The sequence below is a fragment of the Apodemus sylvaticus genome, chromosome 13, assembly GCF_947179515.1.
Source record: "Apodemus sylvaticus chromosome 13, mApoSyl1.1, whole genome shotgun sequence".
Classification (NCBI taxonomy): Eukaryota; Metazoa; Chordata; class Mammalia; order Rodentia; family Muridae; genus Apodemus; species Apodemus sylvaticus.
This window is the reverse complement of record NC_067484.1, coordinates 70,649,440-70,664,495: the sequence shown is the minus strand read 5'-3', so window position 1 is coordinate 70,664,495 and position 15,056 is coordinate 70,649,440. Positions and strand designations below refer to the sequence as shown.

Below are 15,056 nucleotides of genomic sequence, written 5' to 3'. Positions count from 1 at the left end.
AAATTTAAACTATTCCCAAAATAAACTCCCACTGAATAAAAAACAACCTATAGTGTCGGTGCCAACACACGGGCCTGAGAAAGGACCATCCCAGTATAAAGTCTAGCTGCCATGGATGCCCGAGGTCACAGCTAGGATTCTTCTGTCCCAACCTGCCCCTATGCAAGGATGATGACAGAGCCAAAGCCCGGATGATAAGGGAGACTTAGAATGGGGCACTTGTTGAAATGACTTTCTTCCTCATACATATGGCTTTAAAACCCTTGAATTGAGGAATAAAAATTTAAATTCAATTCCTCTCTCCTTTGTTCCAGGTTTCCAAGATACCACTCATTTCTCAAAATCCCATCACTCCACATTTGGGATGGTCACTTACCAAGACTGGAAGGGCAGCTTGCTCTTTGCTGACCTCAGAGCACACCAGGGAGGGCCTGGGTCTGTCCTAGATTCTGTGTGTCTGCATGACAATCCCATGGGACACGAATTGCTAGTGTCCCTGTAAACAGTTTGAAGGTGCTCTCTCATTATCTGACTGCTAGTGAGCAAGGAACGGTTCATTCTGGCCCACTCACACACCAAACCTGGGTTCTCCCCAGAGCCACACAGAAGCTGACAGGCTTAGACCCAGAACTTTCCTCAGGCTGCATTCAGGATGGGCCAGGAGTATAGGAAGATAAATCATCAGGAAGGGATGGTGGCAACCAGACTAGCACTGGGAAAATTTAAAGCACTCCCCGGTGGGAGCTGGGGAAATAATGGAGGAGTGGCCAGAGGAGAGGTAGACCCTGCCCAGGGCAGGCGGGAACGCAGAGGCCTTCCTCATAAATAACTCACAAACTCTTTCCTACACACAAGGCTTTTGCTTTTCACATATCCTGTGTTAATAATTAAAATATGGCTGCAAGGAATCCTTTGGCAGACCCAGTTCAGGTCCTTGTAGCCCTGGCTCTTAGGCCCCTATTCAGTGAGTTGAAGTGTGGGAATCGACTGAAGCTCCTGGCTGGAAAAGTTCTATTTGCCTCAAAGTTAGCATTACATCACCCAATTCTCCTTCACAGCTGGAAAGCAGGATGAGCTATGTATGTGTATTCTGGAATCTCCCTGAGAAATCACAACTTACCAGAGCACATTAGTACACTTGTCCAAGTCAATGGCCCAGAACACTTGAGGAGGGCACTTTTGCCAACGGAGGGGATTTGTCCTTGACCAATGGAATGGTTCTATGGTGACCTCTGGCTGAGTATGGTGATACCCAAGGAACTGTACAAGTGGGATGGGATGCCACCCCGAGGATACTGCTGCCAGATGGGACTGCAGGCGGAAATTCTGTTGTTGAGTTATTGGTTATATTAGCCTTGTGTAACTCATTCCCTTATAGGCATGATAAGCTAGTGATTTCAGCCTTTCATGTGAACTAAAGCAAGACCTCAGAAAGCTGAGAACCAAAGATCCATCCAAGTACATTGAAAATGAAAAACATAAAAGCTGTCAACACCAGAACAAGACTGAGCTGGTCAATAACCCCTAGAAGCCTTGATCCTTAATTATCTCTAATGGAAAAGCTAGAGGGGGTCTTTTAACCCACAAAGGGACTAGGAAGGGGAAAGAAAACTCATGCTCATTTTCTTTTCACTTCGTAAGAGGGTCACAGTCTTGCTCTTTGGGGTCTGAACAGAGGAAGAGGATGCAGAGCCACCCTGCAACCCCTGCAGACAGCACAGATGCATTCACACAAAGTCTGAATGAAAAAAATAGTATCATTTACAGAGACTGTGGACACTGTGATGGGTCGGGGTGGGGGCACTGGGGCTCTGAACCTCAGCACACGCTTGGTTAGGACCATACAGCACCTTGGGCCATCATTCCCACAGCTTCCTACCTGGGCTCTGTGGCCACCCAAGCTCCCCACGGTAGTCAGATCCTCAGTGCTACAGCTCCATGGAGGGGCTGTTTCCACCTTGCCTCTGCCACCAGGCTCCAGTCCTACTCTTTCCCATGGCCTGTGAGGTTTCATGCGCTCTTCCTTTTCTCTCAGATCCAGTCAGTCTCGAAACACTCCTACCTCCTGCCCGCCACTTTCTATATGGCTCTTCTTTGTACTTTTTCATAATTTTATTACCTTTATAAAAATTATAATTTTTTATAATTATTTGTTAAATCTGTCTCTCTGCCTCTGCTAGAAAATAAGGTCCAGTTCTGTTCATAAATGCACCTCAAGGGGCTGAATAGTGTCTGGGGCTCAGCAGACTCTCCAGAGAGTCACCTGCTGAAAGAATGTTGAGCAAATGAATACCTTGCCTTAGTTCTTCTTCTTTACCTCTAGCTTTGATCTTCATGCAGTGTTCTATGAGACGTACACTGGTCATAGTCTAAAAGCTTAGAATTTAGGATTGACTGAACTTTTTACAAATCCAGCTCTCACTCAGCAGCTGGTTGGTCCTCAATGATCACACCTTCTCCTTGAACTCCACTGTCCTCAATTAAAAAGTGGGAGCTTAGGCCGGGCGGTGGTGGCACTCACCTGTAATCCCAGCACTCTGGGAGGCAGAGGCAGGCAGATTTCTGAGTTCGAAGCCAGCCTGGTCTACAGAGTGAGTTCCAGGACAGCCAGGGCTATACAGAGAAACCCTGTCTCAAAAAAACCAAATTCAAAAAACCAAAAAAAAAGTGGGAGCTTGCAATTCCCCTCTGACCCACTGGAGCCCAGGGATGTGAGACCATCCTGGATAAAATAATGAGACTCTAACTCAAAAACAGAAAAACAAACAAAAAGAAAAAACAGACTAACAATGGTACCTACTCAGGGCACCTATGGAATCTACACATAAAGCACCTGGGGCAGCAGACGGTCTGGAGTGCTCATTATTAGTACTAGATGTCTGAATGGTCACCTTCCCACGTCAGCCTCAGGACTAAGGGGACAATCACAAAGAGCTCCCCTCTCTCTCCTTGTCTGAGTTCCAGTCGCTCCAATCTTGGTAAGGCCTTCAATCTTACCACCTCACCTCTGCCCCAGAGTCTGCATGTACATAACTTACTCTGCATGGAAGGTTCTAATACAAGGACTGGTAAATTTTTCTAAAGTTCCTAAGAATAACTAAACGTTCTCCGAGTTTCTTTCTTTTTTCTTTGTTTTTTTTTTTTTTTTTTTTTTTTGTTTGTTTGTTTCTGAGACAGGGTCTCCCTGTATATCCCTAGTTTTTCGGGAGCTCACTGTGTAAACCAGTGTGGCCTCAAATTTATAGAGATCTGCCTGCTTTCCAAGAACAGGGTTTAAAGGCATATACTACCATGCCCAGCCTCAAATTAAAGTAAACAAATAAATACAACAATTTTATTAGGTTTTTAGAATCTCACATATATAACATACTCTGAATCATACTACCCCCTTCTTCTTCCCCTAACTACTCTGAAATTTATCCCCAACCCCTCCTAATTCCATGTCCTTAAACAAGGACTAAGTCTAATTTGTGCTGCCCACATGCCCATGGGTGTGGGGCCATCCACTGCATCATGGTTAGCCCGCCAGGGAGCACACCTATAAAGACAACTTCCTCTCCCTGCCTCAGCATCCATCTCTCTCAGTAGCTTCTCAGCTGGGGTGGACCTTGTGAGCTCCTCTCCCTCCATACCTGACTGTTCACTGGCTTGATTTCAGGCCTGTCTTGTAACCACAGCCCCTGTAGGCTCATGAGTGAGAACAGAATCATGGTATGTGCAGAGGACACTGTCACTCCTGTACTCTGTTACTGTCTTCTGGCTCTCATGGTATTTTTGTCCTCTCTTCCACAATGTTCCCTGGCCGCTTTGGGGAAGGTGAGTGGAACACAAGTGATATGAAGGGGAAATGGAAGGAAAACTTAAGCAGTAAATACTTCTGATTTTGTAAACATACTATCTTAACTATTTAAATGTATCTCTATAGCATGAAAATAACCATAAATACATCAAAAAATGGGTGTAACTATCACAATATGCCCTTAGGTACTAATGTAGACATCACACCAGATATTGCCCTTGGGCAACACTACCATCGCCTCCTTAAGAGTTTCTCGTCTCCATCTAACCAACGCCTACTTCTTCCTGAATACTCTGCGGAGGAGCGCATCCTATGGGAAGCATCTATCTTTAGTGACTCTAACTAGTCAGCTCATTCTAAGTCACCCTGTGATAAGACACATCACCCTTCGAAGCCCCTGTTATGGTTTTAAAGTAGCTCAGTGTTTGCTGATTTGCTCAGTCATTCATGTTTGCGTACCCTTCCAGACTGTAAGTGACACAGATTATGGTAATTTTGTCTTAATGTTAAAACAGAACAGATTCAAGCAAAAAAGTGGGTCGATGTGCTCCCTAAGAACAGCTCTAACTGCCCCGTCTATGGCTACGTTGTGTCTGTGCCCTGGCAAAGTGGCAACACCATTGCTGTTGTCTCCTGTGGGTTTAGAACAGGGGTTTATGTGAGGAGCTACTGATTAAAAAGTTGGGTTTATAGGCAAGCAAGGAAATACAATACCTGATGGACATAGTACTCAAGATCAAAGAGTGCAGCAACCTTCTCTTCTAGGCTAGTGTTGGAGCTGTTGAACTTGTTTATCAGCCGAACCATAATCTGCATGTCAGTCTCCAGAACAACATTCAGTTCATCAAATTCCCTCTTCAGCTCCTCGATGGGGCGGAAGAGCTGCTTTACTGTGGCCTGTCTTGCCTAAAGAGAACAGCAAAGACATGATTAATCCAAGGGGCTAGAGACATCTCCCTAAGAGCCATATAGTGTGCCATGGATGCCCATCCTTACAGAAGACCAGGGCTCTACTCTGTTGGAACAGAAACGCTGATCCTTTCCAAGAGACTCAGAAAAAGTCACCAGAGTAGACCCATATAGGGCTCTGCTCCAAAAAACCACAGGACTTTCTCCAGCATGCTTATTCAAGTCTGGGAGAATCGAGTTTTCTGGGTGCAACCACTGAGCTCAGGGAAAGCAAGACAAGTTCACTTTCAACCTCTAGCCTCACAGGACAGCTGGAGTGGAAGGTAAGAGGATCCACACCATGGCTCTCTGTCTTCCCCAACCAGAAAACCCTGGCCTTGCACTGCCTGGATGGGAAACCCGGATGAAGGAAGAGCTGTCAGAACAAGAGCAATTTGCGATGAAAATTAAATCACTGTCATTACTGTCACTCCAACCACAGGTGTACAATCTGTTCAACTGTTTGAAATGGCTAAATTACTGTATGTACTATACTCAAATCTCAAACAATTTTCTCTCAGTCCTCCCTACCCCACACACATATAAAAATCTTTAAAATGAAGTTATGTTGGAGATGAATAAAAGACTTTAATTGGGTATTTTATACATGTGGCACTCCAGTTTCTTCCCAATTTTAGTGGATAGTGCTTATAAAGAGAGTCTGAAAGGTTGCAGTGCTTTATATCTTGCAAGAAAAATTAAAAGGTATGGGTATTTATAAAAAGCAGGATGATGAGCAGTTGTCAGCTCCAAATTATTCATCTATTACCTATGGTTTCTCTCTCCAGTATAAGTATTCTATACAAACACCAACCAAAGCTATGAATCACCCTCTCTTAAAAAAGATGCTCCAGCAAAGTTACCACACTTAGGAGGCACCACACTACTTCTTGGGCTAAAACCCTGTGAAATGCTCTTCAAGTCTCAGGCAGGAGTCTGGATGGTGATCAAGGGCAACAAAGACGTCTGGGAAGGCTTAGTCACTTCTCAGAGCCAGGGGACAATAGAAACAACAATCATGTGACCTCTCAGGAGGGTCTCTGCAAGTTCAAGGCCAGCCTGGTCTACATAGTGAGTTTCAGGACAGCCAGAGCTACATAGTAAGACTTTGTCTTGGGAAAAAAAGAAAGAAAGAAAGAAAGAGAGAAAGAGAGAGAGAAAGAGAGAAAGAGAGAAAGAGAGAAAGAAAGAAAGAAAGAAAGAAAAAGGAAAAAAGGAAAAGAAAGGAAAAGAAAAGAAGAGAAGAGAAAAGAAAAGAAAAGAAAAGAAAAGAAAAGAAAAGAAAAGAAAAGAAAAGAAAAGAAGTGACTTCTGCCTCACAAAGATGATTCCTGGCTCTCAAGAAGGCCTGTTAAAGGAAAAGAAAAAGCAAAAACAACAAAAAAAGGAAGAAAATGGAGTCTGAAATAACTACAAGCTCACGGGAATTTATGAAAATAGAGTAAGAGTATCATATACTCTTTACCCAGCTTCCCCCAATAGTTACATCTTACATAATAATAACATACCATCAACAGCAAGAAAGGACACAGATTCAATGTATCTTACAATACGATATAAAATTTGCATGTATACTTGTATTATTCTATACAGCTTTATCCAGGTTATGGATTTATGTGGCTACCTGTGCAATCAAATTATAGAGCTGTTCTATTCCTACTGAGGAAGCCCTGCTCAAGCTCTTTAGAGCTATATCTTGTGCATGCGCCCACTGAGTTCCATCCTGAAGCCCTGATCAACGCTGGGCTTTTTTTTTTTTCCCTTAGCTCTATAATTCTGACATTTGGGGAATGTTATATAAATGGAACCACACAGATTGGCTTTTTTAAGATTGGCATTTTCTTCACTAAGCACAATGCCCTTGAGAGCTAACCCAGTCACTGCAGACATCAAGTGTTCCGTTCTCGTTGCTGGTGAGTATTTCATCACATCTGTACAGTAATCATTTACCTGTTTAAGAACATCCAAGCTGTTTCTAGGCTTTGGCTGTTAGATAAGCCTGCTCAGCTGGAGAGATGGTTTAGCTGGTAAAGAACTTAGTGCATGCACTGGACACCCTGAGTTTGGCTATGAACAGAAAGTCCAAGCTGAGCAGTGGTGGTGCACGCCTGTAATCCCAGCACTTGGGAAGCAGAGGCAATGGATTTCTGAGTTCGAGGCCAGCCTAGTCTACAGAGTGAGTTCCAGGACAGCCAGGGCAATACAGAGAAATCCTGTCTTGAAAAACAAAAACAAAAACAAACAAAAAAGGTTCAAGAATCTAGTAGTTCAGTCAACAAGGCTGGATAGCTCAAGTGCTCTTCAGTATACACAGGAATCTGGAAGAAGTGGGCTCTAATGCCAGAGAAGGGACGGACCTGACAGCAAGAGTGAGAGCAAACAGGTGCTCTTGAGAGAGCCAGCTTCCTTCTCCCAGCAGAAGGTGTGGCCCAGGTTAAAGGTGGATCTTCCCAGCTCAAAGATCTAGATTACAAATGGGTCTCCCACTTCAAATAATTTAAGAAAAAAGTCCCTTACAGGTGTTCCTGGCATTTGGGGTTTAGTTAATTCCAGATATAGTCAAGTTGACAACCAAAAGTGGACGCCAGGCGGTGGTGGCGCACGTCTGTAATCCCAGCACTCTGGGAGGCAGAGGCAGGTGGATTTCTGAGTTCGAGGCCAGCCTGGTCTACAGAGCGAGTTCCAGGACAGCCAGGGCTACACAGAGAAACCCTGTCTCGAAGGAAAAAAAAAAAACAAAAACCAACCAACCAAACAACCAAACAAACAAAAAACAGAAGTGTCACCCCCAGTGGTGAGTAAATATTCTTGCCGAGTTCACTAGCACAGTAAGCCTCTTGCTATAAAGTATATTCGATATAGTTTTTTTTCCCCCATCAATCTCTTTAGCAAGTCAAGGAAAGCTCTATTCCTGGATTTTTTGAGTTTCCATCATAAACTGGTATTGAATTTCTGTCACATTCTTAATATCTGAATTGATATATGATAAGGTAATGTTTCTTCTTTAGTTGCTGACTGCTGGTTACACCTATTGGATTTTATGTTTTTGTTTGCTTGTTTCTGATTTTTTGGGGACAGAATCTTGTTACATAGCCCAGCTGGCCTCAAATTCACATCCCTCTGTGCTAGGCTATAGGTATGTACTATCATACCCAGTCTGACTAGTTTTTGTTACATAGGAAAAAATTATTTTTGAGGTAGTGTCTCTCTATACAGCCCGTTCTGGAAGTCTACATAGATCAAGTTGGCCTTGAACTCATGGAGCTTCCTGTGTCTGTGTGTCTGCCTCCTGAGTGCTGAGAATACTGCAGGGTGCTGCCCACCACCCCCTTGAGAAGCTTCCCCTTTCTGTAATAAACCCCGTTCACTCCTAGTGTTTTATTCCTTTTCTAAATCGCTGGGCTTGATTTGTCTCTATCTTATTGGAGATTTCTGCATCTATATTCATGAGGAATGTTATTCTGAAGTTTCTTTTTTGTTTTTAAATATATTTATCTGGAATAGGTAGAAGTATAATACTGGTCTCATAAAATAGGTGAGGAAATATCACTTCTACTTCTGTTTTCCACAAGAGACTGTGTAGAGTTGATGGTAACTACTTTTCAATGTTTGATAGATAGTGCCAGGAAAACTATTTAAACCCCAGGAATTCTTTTATAAATCATGCTGACTATACAAATCAAATGTCCTTGCTAGCTACAGGCCTCTTCCCAGTGTCTCTGTGTAGGGAGCACACCTTTGATGCCTTGCAGTTCTGTGGCCTGGACTGGGAGTGGCGAGCGGCCAATCTACTGTCCTGCTGCCCAGCTCCGCCTTCATTCCTGGCATTCGCTTCTCTCTGTGGCTCAAGGCTCACACGTGGAGAGCACACGTGCAGAACCAGCCTCTGCCTCTCAAGGGCCTAACTACCTGCACTCCTGGCTGTGTTCAGGTCGATGTGCCTCTCAACTTCCCTGAAGACCTTCACTGTAATACAGATGTTTACAGGTGTTCTACTCTGATCCCTTTATGAGCAAAGAAATTCAATTTCTTTAATTTGGTTAAGATGTGTTATTAACTCTAGGTACACTCTAACTTGACAAATGTTTCTGGTACTCAGCTTTCTCATTTCTTTTTTCTTTTTTAATTTTTTAAAAAAGATTTATTTATTTATTTTATGTATATGAGTATACTGTCACTGTCTTCAGACACACCAGAAGAAGGCAAGCAGATTCTATTATATATGTTGTGAGCCACCATGTGGGTGCTGGGAATTGAACTCAGAACCTCTGGAAGAGCAGTCAGTGCTCTTAACCGCTGAGCCATCTCTCTAACCCCTCTCATGTTCTTTTTCATTTGCTTTTTTAGAAATTCTGAGAAAGGAATGTTGAAGTCCCTAAATGTAACTGTAGATTTATTTGTTTCTTCCTTTTAATTCTGTCAGGTTTTGCTTCAAGTATTTGTTGTTATTGTTGTTATTGTTGTTTTTCCTGTGACAGGGTTTCTCTGTATAGCCTTAATTAGAGATCTGCCTGCCTCTGTCTCCCAAATGCTGGGATTAAAGGCGTGTGCCACAACTACCCCCAAGCTGCCTCAAGTATTTTGACACAAAAGTGAAAACTACTGAGATTGCCATGTGTGTTAGTGACATAACCTTTTACCATGATGCAACATTCCTCTTTATCACTGGCCATTCATCACCTTTCAAAGACAATGTTTGTGCAACATATGCTCCAATCACATCTGTGGAATACACCCTCATTCGACCCACCTCCTCAATTACTACATTTGAGTGGTTTTTTGTTTTTTTGGTTTTTTTTTTTTTTGTAGGATCCATATATTTGGGATAAAATTCCATTTAGTAAACAAACAACAAAAAGAATAAGAAACACACAAAAATAATTGGTATAGACTATTCACATTTAACGTAATTACTGAAACATTAGGGCTCAAGTCTGCCATTTCTATTCGTTCTGGGTGTCTTTTGCTGGTGGTAGTTTGTTTGGGTTTTGGTGTTCTGGACTGGCAGCCTGTAGTCCAGGCTGACTTCCTGTGTCTTCCTTCCCCAGTTCCCATCTTTGTTCTTTGATTTTTGTTTACCCTTTGTCTTCCTACGGCAGCATTTTAAAAATAGAACTCCATTTGGTTTATCTATTTTTTTGAGTAGATCTGTCTTTAGTTTCATTTTAATACTGATTTTCTAAGTACTACAATATACCTAAGTAACTATAAGCTACAGGCATTCAGATCTTAAACTGAGTAAATTATTGAAACTTTGCCTCCAATTCTGTCTCCTCCTTCCATAATTGTTTTAAGATATTCTCAGTGGGCATTAGGAAATGGATGTCAAAAAATGTTTCCTTTTGGAATAAAAATTTTAGCTGGGCGGTGGTGGTGCACGCCTGTAATCCCAGCACTCTGGGAGGCAGAGGCAGGCAGATTTCTGAGTTCGAGGTCAACCTGGTCTACAAAGTGAGTTCCAGGACAGCCAGGGCTATACAGAGAAACCCTGTCTCGAAAAAACCAAATCCAAAAAGCAAAAAAACAAAAAAAAAACCCCAAAATAGAATAAAACATTTTAATGTTCAAAAAGAAGAATAATCTATTTTTCTTGTTCATAGTCATTGTTCTTTCTCCCTTCCTGATGTCCTGTTTCCTTCTGTGATTCCTTCCTGCCTGTACAGCACTTTCAGTGATTCTGTCAGAGTAGATACACTGGTAATAAATGCCTTAATTTTCCTTTGTTTGAGAATATGATGATTTCCCTTTCATTCCTTAAAGACATAGTATGAGCTATTTCAAAGAATAGTTCTGTGTCTTTTCACCCGTGAAAAAAGCATCACATATTTGGCTACAGCCCCTATGGCTCTAGAGGAAAAATCACCCTTCCTCAATCATGGGTCCCTCATGTACTGTGTCTCTCCAGTTGCCTTGAGATTTTATTTTTCTTTTCAGTTTTCAGGAGTTTTTCTGGGCTATATCTGGATCCCAGGTTCCTCAGTTTATTGCAAGGAATCCATTTTATCACCACAGATCTGTGGTTTTTATGTCTCTCATCAAGTATGGTGATTTCTTAGTCAGAATCTGTTCTCACTGTTTTTTAGCTTGTCTCTCAGCCCAGTATTCGTTCTCCTCTGTTTAGATTTCCCATGACATAAATGTGAGATCTTTGTCGTTGTCCCTCAGGTCCTGAACACTCTCTCCATTTTTTCCTCAATCTATTTTAAATCTACTCAAACTTTATAATTTTATTATCTTTCTATTCACCAATTCTTTTCCCTGATACCTATTAATCTGTTACTGATCTAATCCAATGAATTTTAAAATTTTATTTATTGTATTTTTCAATTCTAGTCAGCACTTCTTATCTAACTTCCTATGACTTTGGTTATTCATAGTAACTATGGCACAAACAAATTAAATAGGAAATTCAATACAATTCCTTCTTTAAAAATATTAATATTTTAATTATGTGTATTATGGGATATATATGCACACATTACACACACACACACACACACACACACACAGGTGTCCATGGACAGCAGAGGAATCAGATCCCTCTGGAGCTAGAGTTATATAGGTGGTTAGAGCTGCATAATATGGGTGCTGGGAACCAAGCTTAGATTCCTCTGCAAAAGCAGCCTTTTTTCTTATCCTCTGACCCTTCTTTCCAGTCCTTTTATCAAAAACAAGCAAACAAACAAGCAAAGAAGCAGAACGTCCTCAGGCTATAATTTGCACACTGTTTTGAATGGCAAACTCTGACGCCATCTTGCTATTATTTACCGCAGACATGAACACCCTTTGTCCAGTGCATCCATACTACACATTCTGCCTGCACACCAGGAAAGTTTTATTACAGTATACAGGAACTGTTCTGTTTTACCACAGTTTTCTTTAATTTCTTACTAATTTATAACACAATTTAAGGAAATAGCATAGCATATACAGTTCAACATTATCCACAAAAAGTCTTAAACATATTCCCCTTGGTAAGAGGTTTACTACTGTAAAGAGGCTCAAAGAAGTAACAGTATTTGAAAGAATTAGGAGGTGTGGCCTTACTGGAGGAAGTGTGTCACTGGGGGTGGGCTTTGGGATTCTAGAAGCCCAAGCCAGGCCCAGTGACTTGCTTTCACCATCCTGCTATTTCAAGATCAGTATGTAGAACTCTCAGTTCCTCCAGCACCATGTCTGCCTGCATGCTGCCATGCTTCTCACCATGACAACAGACTGAACCTCTGAAACTGTAAACCAGCCCAATGAAACATTCGCTTTTAGAAGAGTTGCCTTGGTGTCTTTTTACAGCAATAGAAAATTGACTAAGACTCTGTGAGTGAGTGAGTGTGTGTATATGTGTGTGTGTGTTTCACATCTTTGATGATGCTGTTGATTTGCTTGATTTATTTCAAGAGTGTTAATAATTACTAGTTAGGCAATTCTATGATAGCTGCTTTAAAAATTGTTACTAGGTTTCCAACTTTTGAGTCATCTTGGTGCTTACCTTAGTCTACTCAGGCTATTCTAATAAAGTACCTTGAATTAAGTAACTTAAATAATAAACCTTTATTCCTCATGGTTCTAGAGACTGAGAAATATAAGCCTGTTGTTGGTCAGTTCAGTTCCTAGCTGAAGGACCTTCCAAGGGAGCAGAAGTCACAACAGAAAGAGCACTGGTCTCCTCTCCTCCTCTACCCACACTCACAGCCTACGCTTAGTTACCGCCCAAGCTTACACTTCCAAATAAGGTCATACTGGCGGTTAGACCTTAAACAAACCCTTTTGGGGAGAACAAACATTCAATTCACAACACCATTAGTTAATTCAAGCTGTGATTTTTGCAGGTTCTTTATTAGATAAGTGATTTTTAAGAATATGCTGGATATCTGAGGCATTAACTTAAGAAACATTCTGTTTAGCCTTCTCTTTTAGTAAGCAGTCAGTTGCCGGATAGTGTGTTTGTGCTGGTTCCAGCCTACTTTGTGTGCTATGACTGGACGACAGGTCAGTTTTCAGTGTTGATGTGTGTGTGTGTGTGTGTGTGTGTGTGTGTGTGTGTGTGTGTGTAGGTTTACAGGCAATTCGGTTAGACTCCTCCCAGGAACCTACCAATAGATTATGTCACCACTACCAGATTCAGGGGGCCTGGCAGTATATAAGAGGACTGACCACTTGCTACCCCAGCACCCCCCCCACACACACACACTTGTGTCCCCATGTGTTCCTAAAGGCTTCTCTTTATGTCCCTCTTTCTGCTCTTCTCTGTCCCCCACTTCTCTGCCCCTGCCCTGGTGGCTCTGCTCCTGTCTGTCTGCCTCTACCCCATCTCCAGGTCCTCACTCCCTTCCCTTCTCTCAAATAAACCTCCATTATTCCAGGTCTGTCGCATGGACACCTTGGCATGGCCCCACCAGGTCCCCCTGCCTGCCACTGGATTATATTTTATAACAGTGTGGATGCTGGTCAGTTTTTTCTAGAGATAAATGATTATGTCCAGGACGTGTATGCAATTTTTCAGATCTATTCTGTCCAAACCAATGCCTGCCCTTTGCCCTAGGCTGGGAGGGTAAAGAACATTTGGCTGTCATCACTGGATGCAGGACCTTGCAAAAGGAAGAACAGCTCCCCCTATTGGCCTCTACTGACACCACACTTGTAGGGCAATTGTTATGCTCATTTTCAAGTCAATAGTTCTTGCTGTTTGCTCTACCACAGGGCAGCTGTCTGTCACCAGCAGGGTGGGAACTGATGGGCAGATTGCCTGTGCAGCCTCCCTGAGTGTAGTGAAAGGCCACCTGGGGTGCCAGGAAGAGGGAGACAGGTTCCCCATTCACCCACACCACCCCAGCACTACAACCAGTGTCTACACCCAGGGGAAGGGTAGGCCCTGCTCTCACTGACTCCATTCAGGTGAAGCAGAGTCCTGCCATTGCCATTAGGTGCAAGTTCAGGCTCCCCAGTCAATTTGTGCTGACCCTGGAACAGGAATCAGAATACAGAGTTGCTGCCACCACCAAGAGGGAGGTAGAATTCTAGACTCCCTTGCTCATCTTCTGAAAATGAGCGTGCATTATGGGATGGCAGTCAGGGTCCCATGGGCTTTGGCAGAAGTAGGACAGGTGATGTCAAAAGCTTTATCTCTGTAGACTACTCCTTCTCTAGCTAGAAAGAAAAAGCTTCTTTTAGTGTTTTAGAATCTGCTACTTAAGTCAGGCTTGGCAGCACATGCCAGTATACTTGGCAGTCTGAAGCAGGGGAGCCACATGTTTGAGTCCAGCCTGGGATACAATGCATTCCAGGTCACCCTAAGCCATGCACTGAGACAGACCTGGCCGGCATTTCAGCACGTGAGATTCTCCAACGTCCAGGCTGACTATGTAGGGCTAAACGAAGACCCAAGAAAGACACTGACATGCCCTTCCTAAGGCCCCAAATCCCTGTTCAATCTGTAACTGCTTTACTACCTTTTAGAAATTTCCATATTGCAGCTATGGTTATATCTGGGTTTTAGTTATCTTTAGTGGGAACAATAGAAAACATGGGCTTGTCACAGAGTCAAAAGTTTAAAAAAGTCATGACATTTTTAAGTCATAAATTTTTTGCATTTATTTACTTAGTGTGTATATATATGTATATATTCATGTATGTCATGGCATATGTATATGTATGTGTACATGTATACTGGCTGGTTTTATGTGTCACCTTGACACAAGCTGGAGTTATCACAGAGAAAGGAGCCTCCCTTTTGGAAATGCCTCCATGAGATCCAGCTGTAAGGCATGTTCTCAATTAGTGATCATGGTGGGAGGGCCCAGCCCATTGTGGGTGGTGTCATCCCTGGCTGGTAGTCCTGGGTTTTATAAAAGAGCAAGCTGAGCTTTGCACAGTGGCAGTATCAGCCAATGAGGTTTACCCGAGGTGCGATTATTGCTAATTGAAAACTTTTCCCAATACCCTGCCTGACAACTTGCAATATAGTCGGCACTGGCAATTTTTGACAGTCTCTGATTATTCAGTCAGACTGAATAATCTCAGGCCAAAGAATAAAGCTGATACGTTTTATGTCTTAAAAAAAAAAAAAGAAAGAAAAAGAAAAGAAAGAAAGCTGAGCAAGCAGGGGAAGCAAGCCAGTAAGGAACATCCCTCCATGGCCTCTGCATCAGCTCCTGCTTCCTGACCTGCTAGAGATCCAGTCCTGACTTCCTTTGGTGATGAACAGCAATGTGGAAGTGTAAGCTGAATAAACCGTTCCCTCCCCAGTTTGCTTCTTGGTCATGATGTTTGTGCAGGAATAGAACCCCTGACTGAGACAGCAGGTATGCAGATC

The 15,056-nt window shown here is 42.6% G+C and overlaps 1 protein-coding gene and 1 non-coding gene across 4 annotated transcripts in view; one reads left to right on the top strand and one right to left on the bottom strand.

Annotated features, from left to right (window-relative positions):
* The window catches only part of Sil1 (SIL1 nucleotide exchange factor), a 225,555-nt gene that overhangs the window by 54,451 nt on the left and 156,048 nt on the right, over positions 1-15,056 (bottom strand). For all 3 annotated transcript variants that reach the window (XM_052155281.1, XM_052155282.1, XM_052155283.1), the window contains one exon: positions 4,514-4,705. In XM_052155281.1, the coding sequence (XP_052011241.1) occupies positions 4,514-4,705 (192 nt within the window). The remainder of the gene's footprint in view (positions 1-4,513; positions 4,706-15,056) is intronic.
* LOC127664291 (U4 spliceosomal RNA) lies at positions 14,605-14,750 on the top strand. The gene has a single exon (XR_007973142.1). It is a non-coding gene; the product is annotated as a U4 spliceosomal RNA (small nuclear RNA).